Below are 17,394 nucleotides of genomic sequence, written 5' to 3'. Positions count from 1 at the left end.
CAAATGCTAATAGTGTACAACCTTCCTTGCGTGAGGAAGTGTACAACCTTCACCTTGTGTGAACCCAAAATGTTTTGAAATGAAACTTCAGAACCTCAGCAGAAAAGTTTTAAAAAATTAAAGCAAACTAAATAAAATTGTTCTGGTCCCCTTAACACTCAGGGACACCTTAAAAATGTGAGACCTCCACCCCATCGAGTCTAAGTCCTGTTGATGAAACCAGTGAAAAATTAGGAAAAAAAAAAAAACAGAGCCAAAACGTGGACAAACATGGAAGGCAAAACATACAAAACACAGAAAAGTGTATACTAATGATGGGTTCATAGTTTTGGTATGCCTTTATGTGTCCTAACAAGCCACCTGGACAGTCTCAGCTGGAATTTCACATGATTAAGATACTTTCAATTATGAAGTGTGAAGAGGAATCACCTGGTTGGAGTACGAGACTCGGTTCAGCTGAATGACATCGTTCAAGGGCCCGGCTTTATTACGCCGAAAGAAGGAATGAAACCACGGTCCCGCCGAACCGGGAGAGCCGTGAGGGAGGCGACGGGAGCCCGAGAACTCCGGGCTCCCCCTGCCCTCAGAGCGCGGACCCTCGGGGAGGTGGTCCCGCCCGGGGGAGCTCTGCCCTCAAAACTGTACCAGACACACAAACCAAATAAAATAAAAAAAAAAAAAAAAAGAAAAAGAAAAAGAAAAAAAAAATCACAATACGGGGAAAATAAAATTCCTCAGAGCAAACCCTCCGCCGGCCCCCGCGCCCCTTCCCGCCTGACGCGGCGGCGCCCCGGGAGGCTCCTTCTACCGGGAGGGGGGAGCGGGCGGGGGGCGCCTCCCGTGAGCAGAGGGAGCCCGGGCGGGCACAGCGCGGCTCAGGCGAACTTGGAGAGCCGCCCAACTCCCCGGTGATACGTGGCAGCCGCTCCCCGCCGGGCCGGGCCAGGCCGTTCCCCCGCCATCACCCACCTTCTTCACTCTGCGGGCCGTGTAGAGCCCCATCCCGTCCTGCACCCGGGACGACTTGAGGGCGAACCTATCCGGCACATACATGCCCAGCATTTTTGCACCGAACTCGGGGCCCGCCGCCTGCTACCGGGGAGAAGGAAGAGGCTTACGTGGGGACTCCCATCCCACCGGGAACGGCGAGCGGGAGTCCGGGGGAGGGGGCAGGAAGAGGGGCTGGATGCGGGGGCTCTCCCGGCCCCTGAGGGGAGGGGCTAGCGCGCGCGGCGGGGCGGGGCGGGGCGGCCGCAGGGGGCGCGCGCGCCCGGCGGGGCAGCGGCGGGAACGGCGCCGGGGAGGGACGGCGCCCTCGTGAGTGGACAGCGGCGTCCCGCTCGGGTTTATGCCCCGCTCGGGTTTATCCCACCTCTTCTGTCGTGTTCCACCAATGCGTGAAGGCAGACGCAGCTTCGCTTCGAAACCAAGTAATCCTTCGCTTTCGGGGGTTGGTTTTGAGGGAGCGCGGACCTAAAGGCAGAAATTGGGCATCCTTATGAACACTCAAACATGACGCTTTTTGTCTAGAAAATAAAGAAACATTCTGTATATTCTTACGACATACCCAGCAAAGGCATGGTTTTCTGACTAAAACTACACACAATGTAGTTGAACAGGGAGAAGTTCGACTTCAACATGTTGCTAACATCACACCAGTACTCTTCCACAAAACTACAATATACATTATAAATATATATTTTATATATGCACGATATACATTGACCTTCTAGAAAGCTGAATAGCTTTCTTGGGGATTTTTGGGATTTTCATTGACGCCATACTCATTGTTGCTCCCTAAACTGAAGTGGTGGTGTAGCTAGAAAAGGGATTTGTAATCATATCTGATTAAGGAATTAAAAATAAATATGAAGGCATGTGAGGCAAGCAGAAGGAAAAGGAAAAAAAGGAAAAAAAAAAACTATTTATAGACCTATTGTAAAATTGTGATGCTAATGATAATAATTAAACCACTGGAGCGTAACAACCTCTTTTCTCTCTACCTGTTTTTGCACTAACAGATGTATAAACAGTAGAAGTTAAATATTAAAAGCTCGTAGTTTTCCAGCAAAGTATTAGAAAAGTTCTATGTTGGTGTCATTTGGAAGGAGTGAAACAAATGTCCTGAATTTTAGTTACCACATGCCAGGGAACAAATAATCATGAAAGTGCTTTACATCAGTTGGATTCCTGCCCATCCATAGATGGACATTTAGGGAAAAATTAAATTTAAAAAATCAGGTCTGACTATTTTTTGTTCCCTTATCTATTTCCACACAATGGCTTTTTGTGCTTAGCATCTGCAGTGTCATAGTTTAGCTGTCATAAAGTTTTATAAGACAAAAATCTTTACAAAGGTGATGTATATTTCCACCAACACACATGTTTATACAGAAAATTTTATATAATATTGCATGATAGTCAATATATGAACAAATGGTCTAGTAAATTTCATGAGCCCCTTAATTTGACAAGAAAAAAGATGAAAGACTCCAACAACATGGTTGAAAGAATAATTCTGGAAATGGAAGCACACCAGACCCACAGATTTCACACCCTGACTGATAACCTGGTCACTGGCTACTAATTTAGTAATAAAAATGGAGCATCTAAATCGGTATAAGTAAGAATTCTGCCATCTCAAAAACAAATAAATTGAACTGAGAGGAAATAAGTTGCTGGGGCAATTGCTTCAGTTTTACGACGAAGAGCAAAATTTAACTATTCTTTTAATTAAGATCTAGGTGTAAAGCTTCCCCATGCATAATTGAACGTACTTAATATTTTTGGAGACCTGAACACTTCCTTGACTGGATGCCAGTCTTTCTTAATGTATATCAGATTAAAATGCTGACTTAATTTCCCCTGTCTCTGACCTTTTCCAAAGGTCATGAATATTCTAAAAATCATTTTACACTATATGAAGGCCTCAATATTTTTCTTTGCAGAAGAGAGAAAAAAAAATCCACTGGGGAGTCTTCATTTTGGACCTTAAAATATTTCTTCTATGGGAAGTTAAAGATAATATTACAGTTTGGATGCATTTCTGTCTTGGTTTTAAGCTCTTTCAGTACAAAAGAACAACTGTCTTACTTGGTAAATTTCAGCTATTATTGCTCCAACGTGGAATGCCGTTACCTGTGTCTTATTCTGTTTAAGCAAATTAGAAAAAAATGCTGTATCCCTGGACAAAACTGTCACCAGTCTTTCCTTTCATGGTGTATTGGTGGTGTGACACTGATCACAAATTCACAACTGCCTGTCCACCTGTAGCAAAATACCCTTTTTTCCCCATTTAATCAGCCATTAATCTTACAGCTGCGACTCACTTGCAGTGCAAGCACAAAGAAACTGAACATGTAGACCCTCCGCTTCTGTGTTGCTCTATACAGAACGCTGAGGAGAAACACAAGGGAATCCAGTAGCCTTCAAATTTAAAGCCTTACACTGTCAAAATTCATTTACATAACTTCCTTGGAAAAGGAACAAGGTATTTTCAGATGGAGGCTCTTACTTAGTCATGAAAGCTGCTGTGGCCCACATGAAATTCCATGGCAGGAATCCACCTGTGGTGACAAACAGAATAATTACAAGAGCTTTTTCTGGAGTTACAGTACTTACACCATACCAGAGGCATAGTATGTTAGGCCCTCCACTCGAGGAACAGCTAATTAAGTGTGTCATACTTAATATGTCACATTCTAACAAACAAAAGGATCTAAGACCAAAATCCTCTTCAAGATGCCAGAAATAAACATGCCAGCCCCTGAAGTGTCCAGCAGCTTAGAAGGAAAATGTGTTCTCCAAGAAAAAAAGGTGGCTTTTCACTGTAATCCCTTGTTTAGATGGTGTGCTATCATCTCTAGAATTTTTCAGGGACCTGACATTTCTATCCTCCCTCCTCCTGCTCTGCAGGCAGTTGGACTGGAGTCTGAGGTAAATGGCTTTTTAATCCTTTCAAGAGTTCCTTGCATCGAGCAGTATTAAAATATTAACTTTTGCAGCATCCCTAGCAATGCCAGAATTAGATTCTGGAAGCTGACACACCTGAGACAGGGTGTTATTCATGATAATGGCTCCTCCTTCCCAATTTGTACTGGTCCACAAAACGTTTCTGCACTGCAGTTTAACCAAGCTTGCAGGCATATTTTGAAAACTTCCTCCCTGAATCTATGGATCTCCTCTCTAATCCCATCTACTTCCTCTTAACCTGGTATGATCAGGACCAGCTCTTTTAAAGCAAATCTTGGTCTTATCTGGATTGTACCTCACGTGCAGGACATGTACAGTATTGTCAGACTGTTCCTTCTTAGCTGATGTGTACCTGCACGTTTCAGGTGTGCAAATAATGCTTAGCTTTGACCAGGAATGTAAAGGTTTCAGTCAGGTATTTCCCTGGAATTTGCCAAGCCCCTTTCTCTGCCTAGGTACAAAGTCCTGAACTTCATCTGGGACCGTTGTTCTTTTTTCATGGTGACTTCCCAGACCTTCCCCACTGCAGTGCCTGGACCAGGATGGAAACGGGGTTTGCACTGACTCATTTTGCCCTGAAAGTTTTCAGGAAGAAAAGGTTCCAGCTCGCCTCATGGCAGAGTCTGAGTGAAAGATGGGAAGAGGAATAGCATAAAGACCTCTCAGGGTTGGGTTTTTTTTCCTTTCCTCAGTTGTACAGAGTTCCACTTTAAAAAAACAAAACAAAACAAAACAAAACCAACCAAACAAAAAAACCCAACTACCTTTAGAGCCTGCCCTGCTTTGGGGACAATGGCACCCTTGCCACCAGTAATCACCAGGCACAGGGGCTCTTAAGTACCTGGAACAGATTGTGTTGACATGGAGTCAACTTAAACTGGATGTCAAACTACCCACTCAAAACCCAATCTCTTTCATGTAAAACCATCTACTTTCTGAAACAATTAAATGTGCCTGTTTAAAATATGACAAAAAGTCCTATCTACTGAATGTCTCGGGGCCTTTCCCAGCTCTAACAGTGTTTGTTTTGTCTGTGTTTATTGGTGCTCTGAAAAGCTTAAGTTGTTCTTTCCCTAATGCACTTTGATTTGCTGAGCAAAATTCTTTTCAGCTATTTTTAAGGATTGCCTTTTTTGTGTATGTGGTGAGTTGTTTCTTTTTTGTTTCCCTACACTGATTCTTTTGAAGCTTTTTGAATTCAGCAAACATTGCAACGAATAAATTATTTCCCTACCAAAATCTCTCTTCTAATCAATGCACAGTTGGCTGTTTGGGTTTTCTGTAAACTAATACAGAATCCTTGTGTTGTGATATTCAAGGTCATGAAAAGCTGTAAATTATAAGATTTGTTTTAAACTTGTATCTTTCTTTGCTTATAGGCACAAAGTAGTTGCTGTCAAAATATCTCTCTCAGATATTTGAAGTCCTAGAAGTTGCTGCCAGGATTTCAGAATTAAAATTTTTCTCCTTCCCTTTTGAATGTACTAAAATTCAGACATGCATTTGTACTTACATTCCCCAGCTGATGGCATATTAAGTGTTCACATCAATTGTTTGAGAGGATTCAAAACTAGGGGTAAAAAAAAAAAGAAAAGACTAAATTTTGAGTAAGTAGGAGATTAAGCTAGAAATTCAAGTTTCATAGTGATGGACCTAAAAGGAGCACAATATAATGGGACTGTAGTAGATTTTTTTTTTGCTGTCTCACATGAAAGCTTCACATAAGTGATATAGGAAAGAAGTCTAAAAAGCAATTAGAGAATGGTTAAAAATATTTTAAACATTCAGTGTAAATCATTTCCATTAATTTCTTCAGAGACAGCAAGTGACAGAAACACTCTATGCAGTAGCACATGAACTGAGCCACATCCTTACACATCCCAGAATTGGTTTCTTCAGCTCAGGAATATCTTATTTCAGATTAGGAGTGACTTCCCTAATTGGTGTCACCTGCCCTGTTTTTCCTGTCAGCCCCTTCAGGATCGACTCAGCCTTTCCTTCATTAATGGAAAGTGACTTCCCAGATCCAGCCTCTCCCTGGTGAGCTACTTCCTTCAGTCCTAACCATTCCCATATATGCCCTGGTGCATAAAGGTTATACCTTCCCAATTCCCATTACAGCCTGCTGTGGAGCTGATCTTGTGCTCCTTCTGGGAGCAATAAGCCTTAAACTTACCTGCTTCCTTTTCTACTTGCTACCTAATCATGAGAGGGATCTTCATGGGACATGAGGTTCATCACCAAGCTAATTCCCACGCTGTGCTATTTTTATTTGCTGAAAAAAACCTGGAAATTAGGCTCTCTTTCACTACCTGCTCTGTGCCAGTCATTTAACTCATCGTGTTTGGCAGTCCAACCATCCAACAAATTATTTCTAAAACCTTGAAAGAGCTTTGATGCTGTGAAGTATTTTTCCACCATTCCTCAACAGGACATAAAGCTGGAACACCATATTGGGTTTCCTGTAGCAGGAAGACAGCTGACTACTATGAACTCTTGGTGGTTTGCTGATATTATTTTAGCATATGGATGACAACTCTCATAACTGACCTCTGCCTTTCATGTCTGCCAGGTGCTGTTGGATAGTCCTATTTTCACTTCTCCATGAGTCTCCACAACATGGAGTATCATTAAGCAGCTTGACAGAATGTTTTTAAATCATTGGAGAATGGCTATATACACACAGAAGGTATTTCTCAGAAGTGCCAGCTATGGAAAATTCATTTTGCCGTTCTGAGCACGCATTTTCACAATCTGTGCTGTCCTTTGCTCAGAGAGTTGTCTCAGGTCATCTTTCACATAATTTTTATGCACTTTTGCCTCACTATCTTCTTCCCATTCTCAGAAAAACAGCATTTGAGTCACCCTCTTTACAACAGGGTGAGTGTCCACTACCTTCTTATCTTTCAGTATTCAGCTGTGCTTGACCCACCAGTGGAGGGCTTAAATCCCCCAGTTCTCCACACTACAGATGTGCTCATTTCATTCTGCACTGTGAGCTGGAGCAACTTAATTCCCCTTCTCAGGAAACCTGGTCCTAGAAGAGAACACTTTGCTTTAAGGCCTATAAAAGCCCAAACCATTAGGGCTGGACACAGTAGATTTGAAATGCGAGGGGAATTCCCACTGACACCAGGGATCTGGGAACTGGGATATGGTTTGTAATGCTGTTGGATTTATTTTTCTTTGAAGGGTTTTAGTTATTTTTAGAACAGCTAAAATCAACACACCATGTAATTTGACATCCATGACCTAAGAGAGAATAGCACACACCAAAGTGAGAGCCACTGACTTACGAATGGGCAGCAGCTATGCTGAACACACCTTAATGCTTCCCTTGGTTCTCACTCTCCTGCCTACCTGCCTTCCACTGAAGTCACTTTCTCAGTTAATATTTTCCCTAAGGAAATACTTCCTTCCTAGTGCTGTAAGAAATTCCTCTGGAAGAATAGGAAATTCTAACTGCTTTAACCCATGCATAGAGGACAGACACTTAAATTGCTCTGTGGGTCTTTGCTCCACTCCATCCAAAGACATGTTTTGTTCTCAGAAAGAGAAATATTACTACAAATACATATTCTGTTCTGAATGTGAAAATTTTAAACAAATCTGGGGAGTTTTCCACCTAGAGGTCTCAACAGAGCCATCTTCAATAATACTTTTGGGTATGAGCTGCTTTATAAAGCTTAAGGGCTTGCATAATCAGGGACACCACATGCACATTTAGAATTAACTGAGCCTAACAAAAACAAAAAACAAACAAACAAACAAACAACAAAAAAACACATAAAAAACCACAAAAAAATTTCAAACCACCAACATTTGTCAGGAATTAAGTTCTCATTAAACCATATAGGATGAGTGTTTGAAAAAGGCTTTTCTGTTGAATGCTTCAATTTAAAAACTCTCATCCTCATTATATTCCATCTGACACTGGGGGTACTCAGCAGCTCTGTACCAAACATCAATATGTCAGACTAGACTCTTAAAAAAAAAATAAGACTCATCAAGTATGATGACTCTGGCTCAAATGATTTTTGGATATTATTGCCAAGGTTTGCAAGGATGAACTGTAAATTTATTTATGCAGTACTTAGAAAAACAAACAAAAAAGGAAAAATGAAGAAAACCAATAGCTATTTCAAAGGTTGTGTTGTTACAAATACTTCATAGTGAAATTACTCAGTTTTGAAAGCAATAGAAGGATTAAAGACAGGAATATGATTTTTCTTTATTCCCTTCATTATTATGTTTTCAAAATAAAGACAAAAATTAGAAATGTGTCTTTGCTTACAAGCAACAATAACATGATTCAAATAAGTTCCCTCTTTCACTCAGAGCCTTCTGTTTAAACTTTACAGGTCTACTCAGCTTCACAAAGCAGAGATGTCTGGAGACTGAAGTAACTGGGGAGAGGATCTCACATGTCCCCCCTGTCTTAGTGAACAGCTTCACTGTTCACTAAGAGCAGCAGCTGATTCAAACCCTTGATACACCTGCACTTTGGGGCAGAAGTTGATTTTGAGAGCAGATTAAAGTCACAGGAAGTTCTGTAAGTATCTGAAATTAGAGTAGGACCAATGGAAGAATGTTTGTGTCTATATGTACAGAGCAATCATTAGATTAATAAGAGTGTAAGTGTACTCTGAAAAGCAGGCTTTTTGAAGAACAGCAATAGCTATAAAAGATATCTGTAAGATGCTTGCTACTTCCTTTTTTGAAGTATTCACCCTTGGTTAACAAAACCCACAACTCCTTGGACTGAAGCTGCAGCTGGGTCTGCTTTTCCCTGTGCCAAGCCTACCTGTCCAAATGTTTCCCCTTAGCTGCAGTGAGTGCTCCTCTCTGGCATTTCAGAGAGCACAACTGCACCCCCCTGGGCCGGGCTGCAGCGAGTTTGGGTTGGAGATTGTTTGTGGGACGCCTTTCTATTTGTCACACAATAGGGTTTCTGTTCCTCCCTCGGCTCCATTGTGTCCAATCACACGGGATTTTTTTAAAGTTACAGTTTAAGTTATAGCCTGTCAGGCACCCTGAGGCATCTGGACACTGGGTGCACCATAAATTTGAAGTTATTACTGCTCAGGATTGCCATAAATGAGTTAGTCATCTTTTCTCATAAGGTAGCAAGGGAACAGGCTGCAAGTACAGGGCAGCTGCATCTTATTTAAAAGTGTGTCTTTCAAGAGGTACAAGACATTAATATGCCCTTTTGGAAATTATATGAAAGTCTGCCCGAACTGTAATAAGTCATCACAGAAAGTCTGGAATAAGCCCTGTCTGCACTCCAAGAGCAGCCACAGTTAGTCCCTGTACAACGTGTCTGTGCCCAACCTGCAGCCAAGCACACTTCCCTGGTCTGTCACTGGGGATGAAAAGCATTAACCTGCATGGAGTCACAGGATACATCACAGCTGACATGCTTGTGCCTGATCCATGCCTGAGCGACATTATCCGTACAGCACCAAGGGAGCCCTGGGAGAACTGGCAGGGGAGGAAGCAGTGGATGCAGCGCACTCAATATGCAGTTTCTGGTAGCATCCTGCCTGTCTAACCAGTGAATTTTTGAACCCACCACCAACCTGGTCCTCCCATAGGCAAATCTATACACACACCCCCCCAGCAGAAAACAGGGGCAGAGTCTTCATTTCCCTTCTCATTTTATATAGTGAGAAACCATTTTTTGACACGTTGGAGTTTCTGAATTCCATTATTTGTGCAATAGTTCTTGACACTACATTACTTCCATTTAGTTTACAAACTGCAATAAGAGTTATTGGGTTATATACAACACATTTTAATTCTGGTAAAACACCATAAAATAAGATTGGCAGTAGTTTAATTTTACTTTGTTTCACCACTCTACAGACTTGGAGGCTGTGAGCATAACCATTACTCCTAATGAAATTCTGAAGGTTGGAGAATATTTATAATAACCTAACAGTGAATTGTGATAAAAGACATAGGAAAAAGATACAACAATCTAAAAGGCTTGTAATAAAACATTAAATAGAAACAGGTGAACATTTGTCCATCATGGTTATTTTAAATCTGTTTAGTTGAACCCAATTAATATCTAATGCTCTTCAGTTGGCTTTTGAAAATTTTTAGTAGATACTGGTACGAAAAATTAAAGTCACATAATGACCCCTAATTTAAGAGCCAGATGGTTATTGGATGTGATAGGTCCCACTATTTAAAGCTGTTAGAAAGAAGTGAAAATTTAAAAGTCTTCAATACACCAAAAAAAAAAATCGAATACTTTCTACGTAAGAAATCTACTGTTTTGAGAGGTCTAGGAGGGAACAGATACTGATTTTGGTATCATCCCATATGGTATTTTGTCCATCCCTTCAGCTTGTAGTATTTGCCTAATAGGACAACTCATCCAAAACCCCTATCATGATATAAATGGAGAAATTTATCCACTTCAAATGCAGTATGACACTGCTGAGGGCTGCAGCAGCCCAACATCAGTGCTAACTAAAATTCCACACAAGTTATTTTTAGCATAGACACTAAGCATACCTTTTATGACAAAACATTTACCAAAAATCTTCTTCCCCTTCTCCCCTCACTTCCCTCCCATAGAAACAATGAAAAAGATGAAGAAAACATCAAATGTTTAAAATTCATATTGAAATGGAGAGAGGCATAGTCAGGAGCATGGGTTTTTTGCAGGTTTGACTAACCTGCAACCTTTCACTTGTTCCTTCAGGCATCAAAGAGCATTTACCTCCAGGTCTTGTCCAAGGGACAGACATTTGGATTGCATTAAGCTTCCAGGGGGTATGTGTACAAAACTCCAGTATGGAACAGTTATTAAAAAGGCTTCATGTTTGCTATTTCTGTGGTTTGTCAGAAAGGTCACCGTTTAAGATGTTTTCATTTAATGACAATGTGCCTCTATTCTTGTTATTATTGTTTGTTTCTTTCGTGTCCGTTCCTCCTCCTTGGTATCATTGTTTTTCCCTGTCCTGTGAAGTGTCTTGCTGTTCCGGTGCCATGGGATTGGGAAGTTGTTATGGATTTGTGTAACTTCTCACTACACTGGTGGTTCATTTACAGATGGGTGTTTCCACCATAGCCACTTCTCTAAACTTGCTGGGAAGATTTAGTCTGGAGCAGGGAAAAAGGAACCATATTCATTCATGCAAAGCTCCATTACTTTAGCAAATGAAGGCTTGTTGCAGTTCCCAGAAACTCCTCATCAGATCATCACCTATCAGAACATTCCTCTTAATCAAAGCCCCTGTACTTGCATTCACACAGGTCTACAACAGCAGAAAATGGGAGCAGAATTATCCATCCCATGACGAAAATACACCAAATACTAAACCAATTTCTTCATTATAAGCACATCTCCTGAACTGGCAGAAATAAGCAGCCCAGGCCACCAAAAATAACCAACTAAGGATCTGAAAGCACAAATTTCAGCTGAAATACAAGACAGTCACATAGATCACCCAATTATTAACCTTGCACAAACTGGAGGTGTGAGCAACTGCTCTTTTTCTCCATTATATGAGAACTTAAAAAGATGGTTTTTATTTTGAGATGGGAAAGAACAGTATTGCATGATGTTTCCATCATACAAAGAAGCACACAAACAACTTTGAAAAGATAGCAGGAAACATTAACAGATGAGTTAAAAGTAGCAAAGTATTTATATTGCACATTTCACATTTATCACAACAAACTATTCCTTTTCCAGAAAAATATCTGGGTTAGGGGCTAGGACAGAGTATCCAATTGAATTGTTTCTCTTGGTATATCATATTCTTTTAAAGGGGACAACACAGCCAAGTGGGCCTTTCTGCAGGGGAAAAGATATGATATCTTCATGTGTGAGCTACTTGGTGTGCTTAAGAGGGGGGAAGCAAACATCAAGGAGACACAGGCACACAGCTCAGGCTCAGGAGATAGCTGAGAGCAGCAGGACAAGCCAGAAACCAGCCCCAGTGACAATGGGAAAAGTTCCCTAGGGACCACAGTGAGCTTGCAGTCTGCTTCAGCCCAGAAAGCCACAGAGCTGACTGAAAGCAAGACTGGAAGCAGGGACAAAGTGAGCAGCAGGGGATTTGTTTATAAACCCTTCCCCATGTCTAGTCTGTCTTTTCTCTCTCTCATCTCTGTTGCAAGAGGTTTGTCTGATGTAAGCTTTGTTCAAAGAAAACCTGAGGTTTGAGTTGAAAAGCTCTTTGAGGGAAGAGCTCTGGATAGACCTACCTCAGTGCTTGTGTCAAAGATTTGTATTCTTTAATGACAGAGGTATTTTGGTGTTTCATTTCATTATGCTGAAAAAGGCTTGGCTGCTATGTGCAGCACAGAAGTAGTGGCTTTGTCAAGTTTCACCTCTTAGAGAAGGGTGAGTGGGTGCCAGCACCACAAACTGTGCACTACGGCACAGTCTGAGCTCAGGAACAACCAGGATCTCAGAAGCAATTCCTGCACACTTGGAAATAAAGGCAGCACTAAGTTCTGGTTAAAAAGATTTCATAACTTTCCAGTCTTCCTCCACTTCTCCTGTGCTCCATCCGAACGAGGAGCTGCTGATCAAAAGCTCTGGGCAGGCCTCCTACAAAGCCTGTCCTGAACACTAGACTGAGTTATTATACAATCAGCTGTGATGCCTCTCGGGCGGGACCAGAGGACAGTGATCAAACAGCTCCAAAACACAATGAGAAAAGGGCCTTTGTCAGTACCAACAGGGAACCATGACTACCCAGAATCCAGAAACAGTTGTGTCTTGCTTTAACCCACTGCTCCCACCAAAGCAGCCTTTTCTCCGTGTCCTGTAGCCTGTTCCACCCGCTCTGGAGAGGCCATGAGCCCAATTACCCGGCACTCAGCAGCCACCAATTACAGAGAGAGCAGAGCCCCTGCATTGTCCATGCCCTGTCAGGCAGCATCTGTCTGCCAAGCGTGCTGCAGCAGCCTTTGTCACCGTGCTGTCCCCCCGGCAGCCAGCTGCACAGCTTGAACGAGAATGGGAAAGAACATAAGGAAGCCATTAGAGGTTGGGAGCAGTTGCCCATCGTGGCTCAAAGAGGGATCTGAGGAAATATAATGGAATCACTCATGAGCAACTGTCTGTCCAGCCCACATCTGCAGGCGGTCTGCAGCTGCTCTGCTCTCAGCACAGGCCAGACCAGCTCTCCAGAACAACACAATCTCTGCATTAGCTCAGTGTACCTGCCCATTACTTTTAAATGTGTTGAACATTAAAAAAAAAACAAAACAAAAACTTACAGTCTGTGAGAGAGTAACCATGAAGAGACAGTACTTGGGAAAACAAAAACCAGGAGGAGGAACAATGCATCCCTGTTGAATAAATGGAGAGAGTTTGTTCTATCTTTTAATTATACCACCATGCCAAGCAAATAAAAGTAAATGTATTTGTGTTTATTTCACATTGAGCTCCCCAGTTGTGCCATGGGAAATGGAGGAGAATGAGCACAGTAATAATGATGAGGCAGGACTGCAGCTGGCACAGGCATGGGTGCATGGGAGGAAAAACATCAAGAGTGCCCACAGCCTTGTGTGAGCCCTGCCTGTGCTCAGCAGGGGTCCTCATGCCATTCTTTGTGTCCTCAAAGAATTAACTCATTTCCCAGGACACAGGAGGTAAGTCCTGATTCCACTAAGGAGCAAAATAAGGACCGTAGTTAACTGCCTGAGACACCCTCCCACCATCATCCCTACCTCATGCTATCTGCCTTTGAGATGTAACAGCCTTTTTAACAGCCATGCTATTTGATGTCCATAAAGAGCAAATATTTGAGTAACAACACTTCCACCTGCTCCTTTTCAGTTTCCTTTGCTGTAAATGGGATTAGGGAGGGAGGGAGGAGGAGGAAAAGAGTCTCTCTTTGTAAAGTGAACGATAAACATTTATCTTACAGTTCATCAAAGGGTACCTCAACTCTACAGTTTTCAGTGGCAGAAATCAAATTGTCAATCAGTTGACTTTCCAAAATACACAATGACTGCAGGATTAGATGCCAGCTGTACATTCACTATTCACTTGTGCCTATTTTGAGATAGATAAGTTCCTTTTTTTGTTAGACAAATTGTGCTGGAAAGTAACAACTAGCTGCATTCACAAAACCTATCAGTGTTACTGGGTCACTTAAGCTTTCATTTATAAACAGTTCTCTTTAAAAGAAATGGTCTAAAAAAGAGGGAAAGGAGGGTGCTCCCTACAGCCTGGTATCAGCAGTGGCTGTCTAGGCAAGCTGAGGATTATGATTATTATAGCTAGTGATGTGGACTCCAGAGAAGAGATAAAAGCCTTCTTCCAAAGTAGGGTTTGGAACCATCAAACACATGAAATGAAGTAAGAATTTGTCTCCCTGACAGGATTAATACCACAAGTTTATAAACCAGTCTAAACACTTATTTAGAAGACTAAACCATCCCTGAATTGTGTCAGTTGCTGCCGTAGCCTTTCATGGATTCACTGAAACTCTGAAGGGACTCTGAAATCCATGGAAGCTCCTCAAGACAACCGAAGAAAGGCTCTCCTCACCAACACAGAGCTACTGGGGAAAGGGTTTAATATGGAAATGATGTGAAAAGCTCAGCTTCTCCTCTACATATAGGATTAAATTACACAGCCAGAAACAGCTGCTGGAGCTCAACGAGAAAATCCAATATTTGAAAAACAGTGGCTCAAAAAGGCAGGGAGTGGGGAAGTCAATATTTACAACACACTCATTTCTACTTAACAGTTAAAGAAATCAGGAGGCAGAATGGGGAGGGGACTAAAATAATTTACTTCACAAAATATTCTATCCCTCTTTCACCTGAAATAATGTGCAATTCTGAGTGTAGAACAGCACAGGTAAAACCAGTATTAATTAGGAATTAAATTTAACTCCTGAGTACCAGAATCATATAATTTTATAATCCAGACTCTGATCTTTCTCCCTCAACCAAAAAAATCTATACTTTGAGAATCAGCAAGATAATTTCTTACCTTCCATTCTAGAAGCAAAGTAAGCTACAACACTGTGTCTGGCCCCTTTGTGGTGTTACTCCCACCTTACAACCAAATTTCACACAGTCAGACAAACTCTTCACTACCACACTTGCTAGACTTAGAAAAAGGATTTTAACACAGTTAAAACAAGAATTCACGTCTCTTTGCAAGGTATGCATTATAAGACTAATATTTAATAATCCTGTCAGCATTCATTTAAGCTAAAGCATTGGAGCAGAAATTTACAATCATTTTAGCTGCCTGTTGCTACAAGCACACATTTCTCTAAATCAAGGGAAACAATTAAACATGTTACTGCTTACCTCTAGCAGGTGTTACCCCTACATGAATATCCAAACCCAGAATTGAGACACAGCCATAGTGTGTGTCAATACAGCAATAAAACCCTCAAAAGCCAGCAATTAATTATTTCCTCTCTATCAGCCTTTCAGCAGCTTTGCCATTATATTATCCACATGCATTTGGGATACAAAGAATTTATTCGCTGTTTGCTCAGAGAAGAGAAAAAATAATTCTTTTGTTTGCTCTCTGAAGTAAGACATCATAGCTTAAGTTAAAACATCTTATGCACAAGATTAGCAGTTTCAGGAGACCTCATACAAGGAAACAGGCTTTTTTCACACTTTTCAGACAAAGAGAGAAAAAGAGGGAAAAATATATTTTAATAGTGCCATGCTTACTAACCCCTCACAAACAACTGTCTGAAATACCAGTATCACAATACAAAACCAAGTAACCCTCTCTGGCAGAGTTAAAATAGAAATACAAATCCTCGGAAGGTCTGAGCATTCTCCTTTTATTTAGAAACAGACTTTAAAAAAAGCAAAGACTGACTACCTACCTACCTCTAAGAACACACTGCTGTCCTCCTACGGCAGGGGAAGGTAAGGCATCTTCAGAGTTGCTGTGCAAAGGCTCCTTAAAGGAAGCAGGGTCATCTGGCTCCACTGGTGGGGCTGCTAATGAAGCCCAACTACATCCTCCAGGGCTCCGGGTGATGATTGCCTGGAGAATGGGCTTGCACTTTGTGTCACTGCTCAAGTCAGTGGAAGTGGGGTAAAAGCAGATGGAAAAAGCCACCTTTGGAGCAGTTTTATTTTTCAGCCATATTGCCATAAAAAATGTCCATGTAAGAGGGAAAACCAGCAAGGAAAGGCATTTTTGCAAGGTTTTCCTCAGATTTCTATGGCCTCAGTTGCCTTTGTGCCACAGCCCCATGGTTTTTAACACAATTGGTTTTACTTGCCTCCCAGAAGTGGAAGGGAAATTGCTCTGAATTTGTTTATTGGGCAAAACTGTGCATCTTATTCTCCTGCACCTTTTACACAGAAGTGTTTGAAAGAAAACCAGGAGCAAGAAGTAAGAGACAAAAAAAATCATGTAATAGTCAAGAATAAAAAAATCATATTCCTCTAGCCTCCTAACATCACTGGAATGCCAGGACACCTCTTAAGTAATAGCAAACAGTATCAAATGGAAGAGGACATCAAGGAAAATGGGAATTTGAATAGTTGCAGAGCTGAGAGCATGAGTTACCAGCTGTGCTCTGCACTGGGACAATCTCAGTCAGACCAGATTCATGTATTGCCACAAAATTGAGGGCTGATCTCTGCTAGCACAAAGGTTTCTGAATAGGTTTCCAGGCAAAGAAAGGAAGAAGAGTTCAGGGTTCCTGGTACATAGTTCCCCAGCACGGCTTATGTACTGAATTAAATAAAATGTATTTTCACATCCCATTTAACTGAGTGTACCCAAACATGGTAACCCTAACCCTAAGTAGTCAAAGAACTTTGAGAAACCACAACCATTGCATTTTTTTGCCAAGTGCTAAGCTAAGGTTTGCTGTTGAAAATAAGGATTTGCTATCCCCGTTATGTTACCAGTCTTAAAATTGCTACATAAAACCCAAAGAAATATGGCTCTGAGACCCATCTGTTGTTGCTACAAGTGGAGTTCTTGAAAATTTTGTGTGTACCACTGATGGATTTAGTCTGCAGCTTTGCCACCATCATAACCTTTTGTTCCATAACTCATGGACCATTCTGGGCTCCCTGAAGCTTCCGTGGTAAGGCAGCTGCCACATTTGTCAGTGCGTAAAGCAGTAAAACTAAGTAAGCCCCCTTTCACTGATGAAGATGTTGAAGATTATCTTGCTGTGGTTCACAATGGCTCAGTGACTCTTTAGCAGCTTTGAAACAATCCTCATCTGTAGAGAATTTCTCTGTTACAGTCCTTCAATGGATGAGCCTTAAGGAAGTGCTGCCATCCCTGTGAGCCACCTCTGCTGCTTTCCTATAGCCCTGTGTGTTCCTCAGCTGCAAGTTTCAGCATGGCATTCTGTCCCAAAGCGACACATACCATCAGTATGAACTCCATTTAACCTTCCATTTCCCAGCTTAGGTTTCTATTTTAATTAG

The 17,394-nt window shown here is 41.6% G+C and overlaps 1 protein-coding gene across 3 annotated transcripts in view; it reads right to left on the bottom strand.

Annotated features, from left to right (window-relative positions):
- Nucleotides 1-1,122, bottom strand: part of PRDM5 (PR/SET domain 5) — a 60,055-nt gene extending 58,933 nt beyond the window's left edge. For all 3 annotated transcript variants that reach the window (XR_008436908.1, XM_053976460.1, XM_053976461.1), the window contains exon 1: nucleotides 970-1,122. Coding sequence is in view for 2 of the 3 variants with exons in the window: in XM_053976460.1 (XP_053832435.1) it covers nucleotides 970-1,062 (93 nt within the window). In the remaining variant the exon portion in view is untranslated. The remainder of the gene's footprint in view (nucleotides 1-969) is intronic.
- Nucleotides 1,123-17,394: the final 16,272 nt, after the last annotated feature.

Source organism: Vidua macroura, chromosome 4 (assembly GCF_024509145.1).
Source record: "Vidua macroura isolate BioBank_ID:100142 chromosome 4, ASM2450914v1, whole genome shotgun sequence".
Taxonomy (NCBI): domain Eukaryota; kingdom Metazoa; phylum Chordata; class Aves; order Passeriformes; family Viduidae; genus Vidua; species Vidua macroura.
Note: the sequence above shows the minus strand (reverse complement) of the source record. Positions and strands in the feature narration are given on the sequence as shown.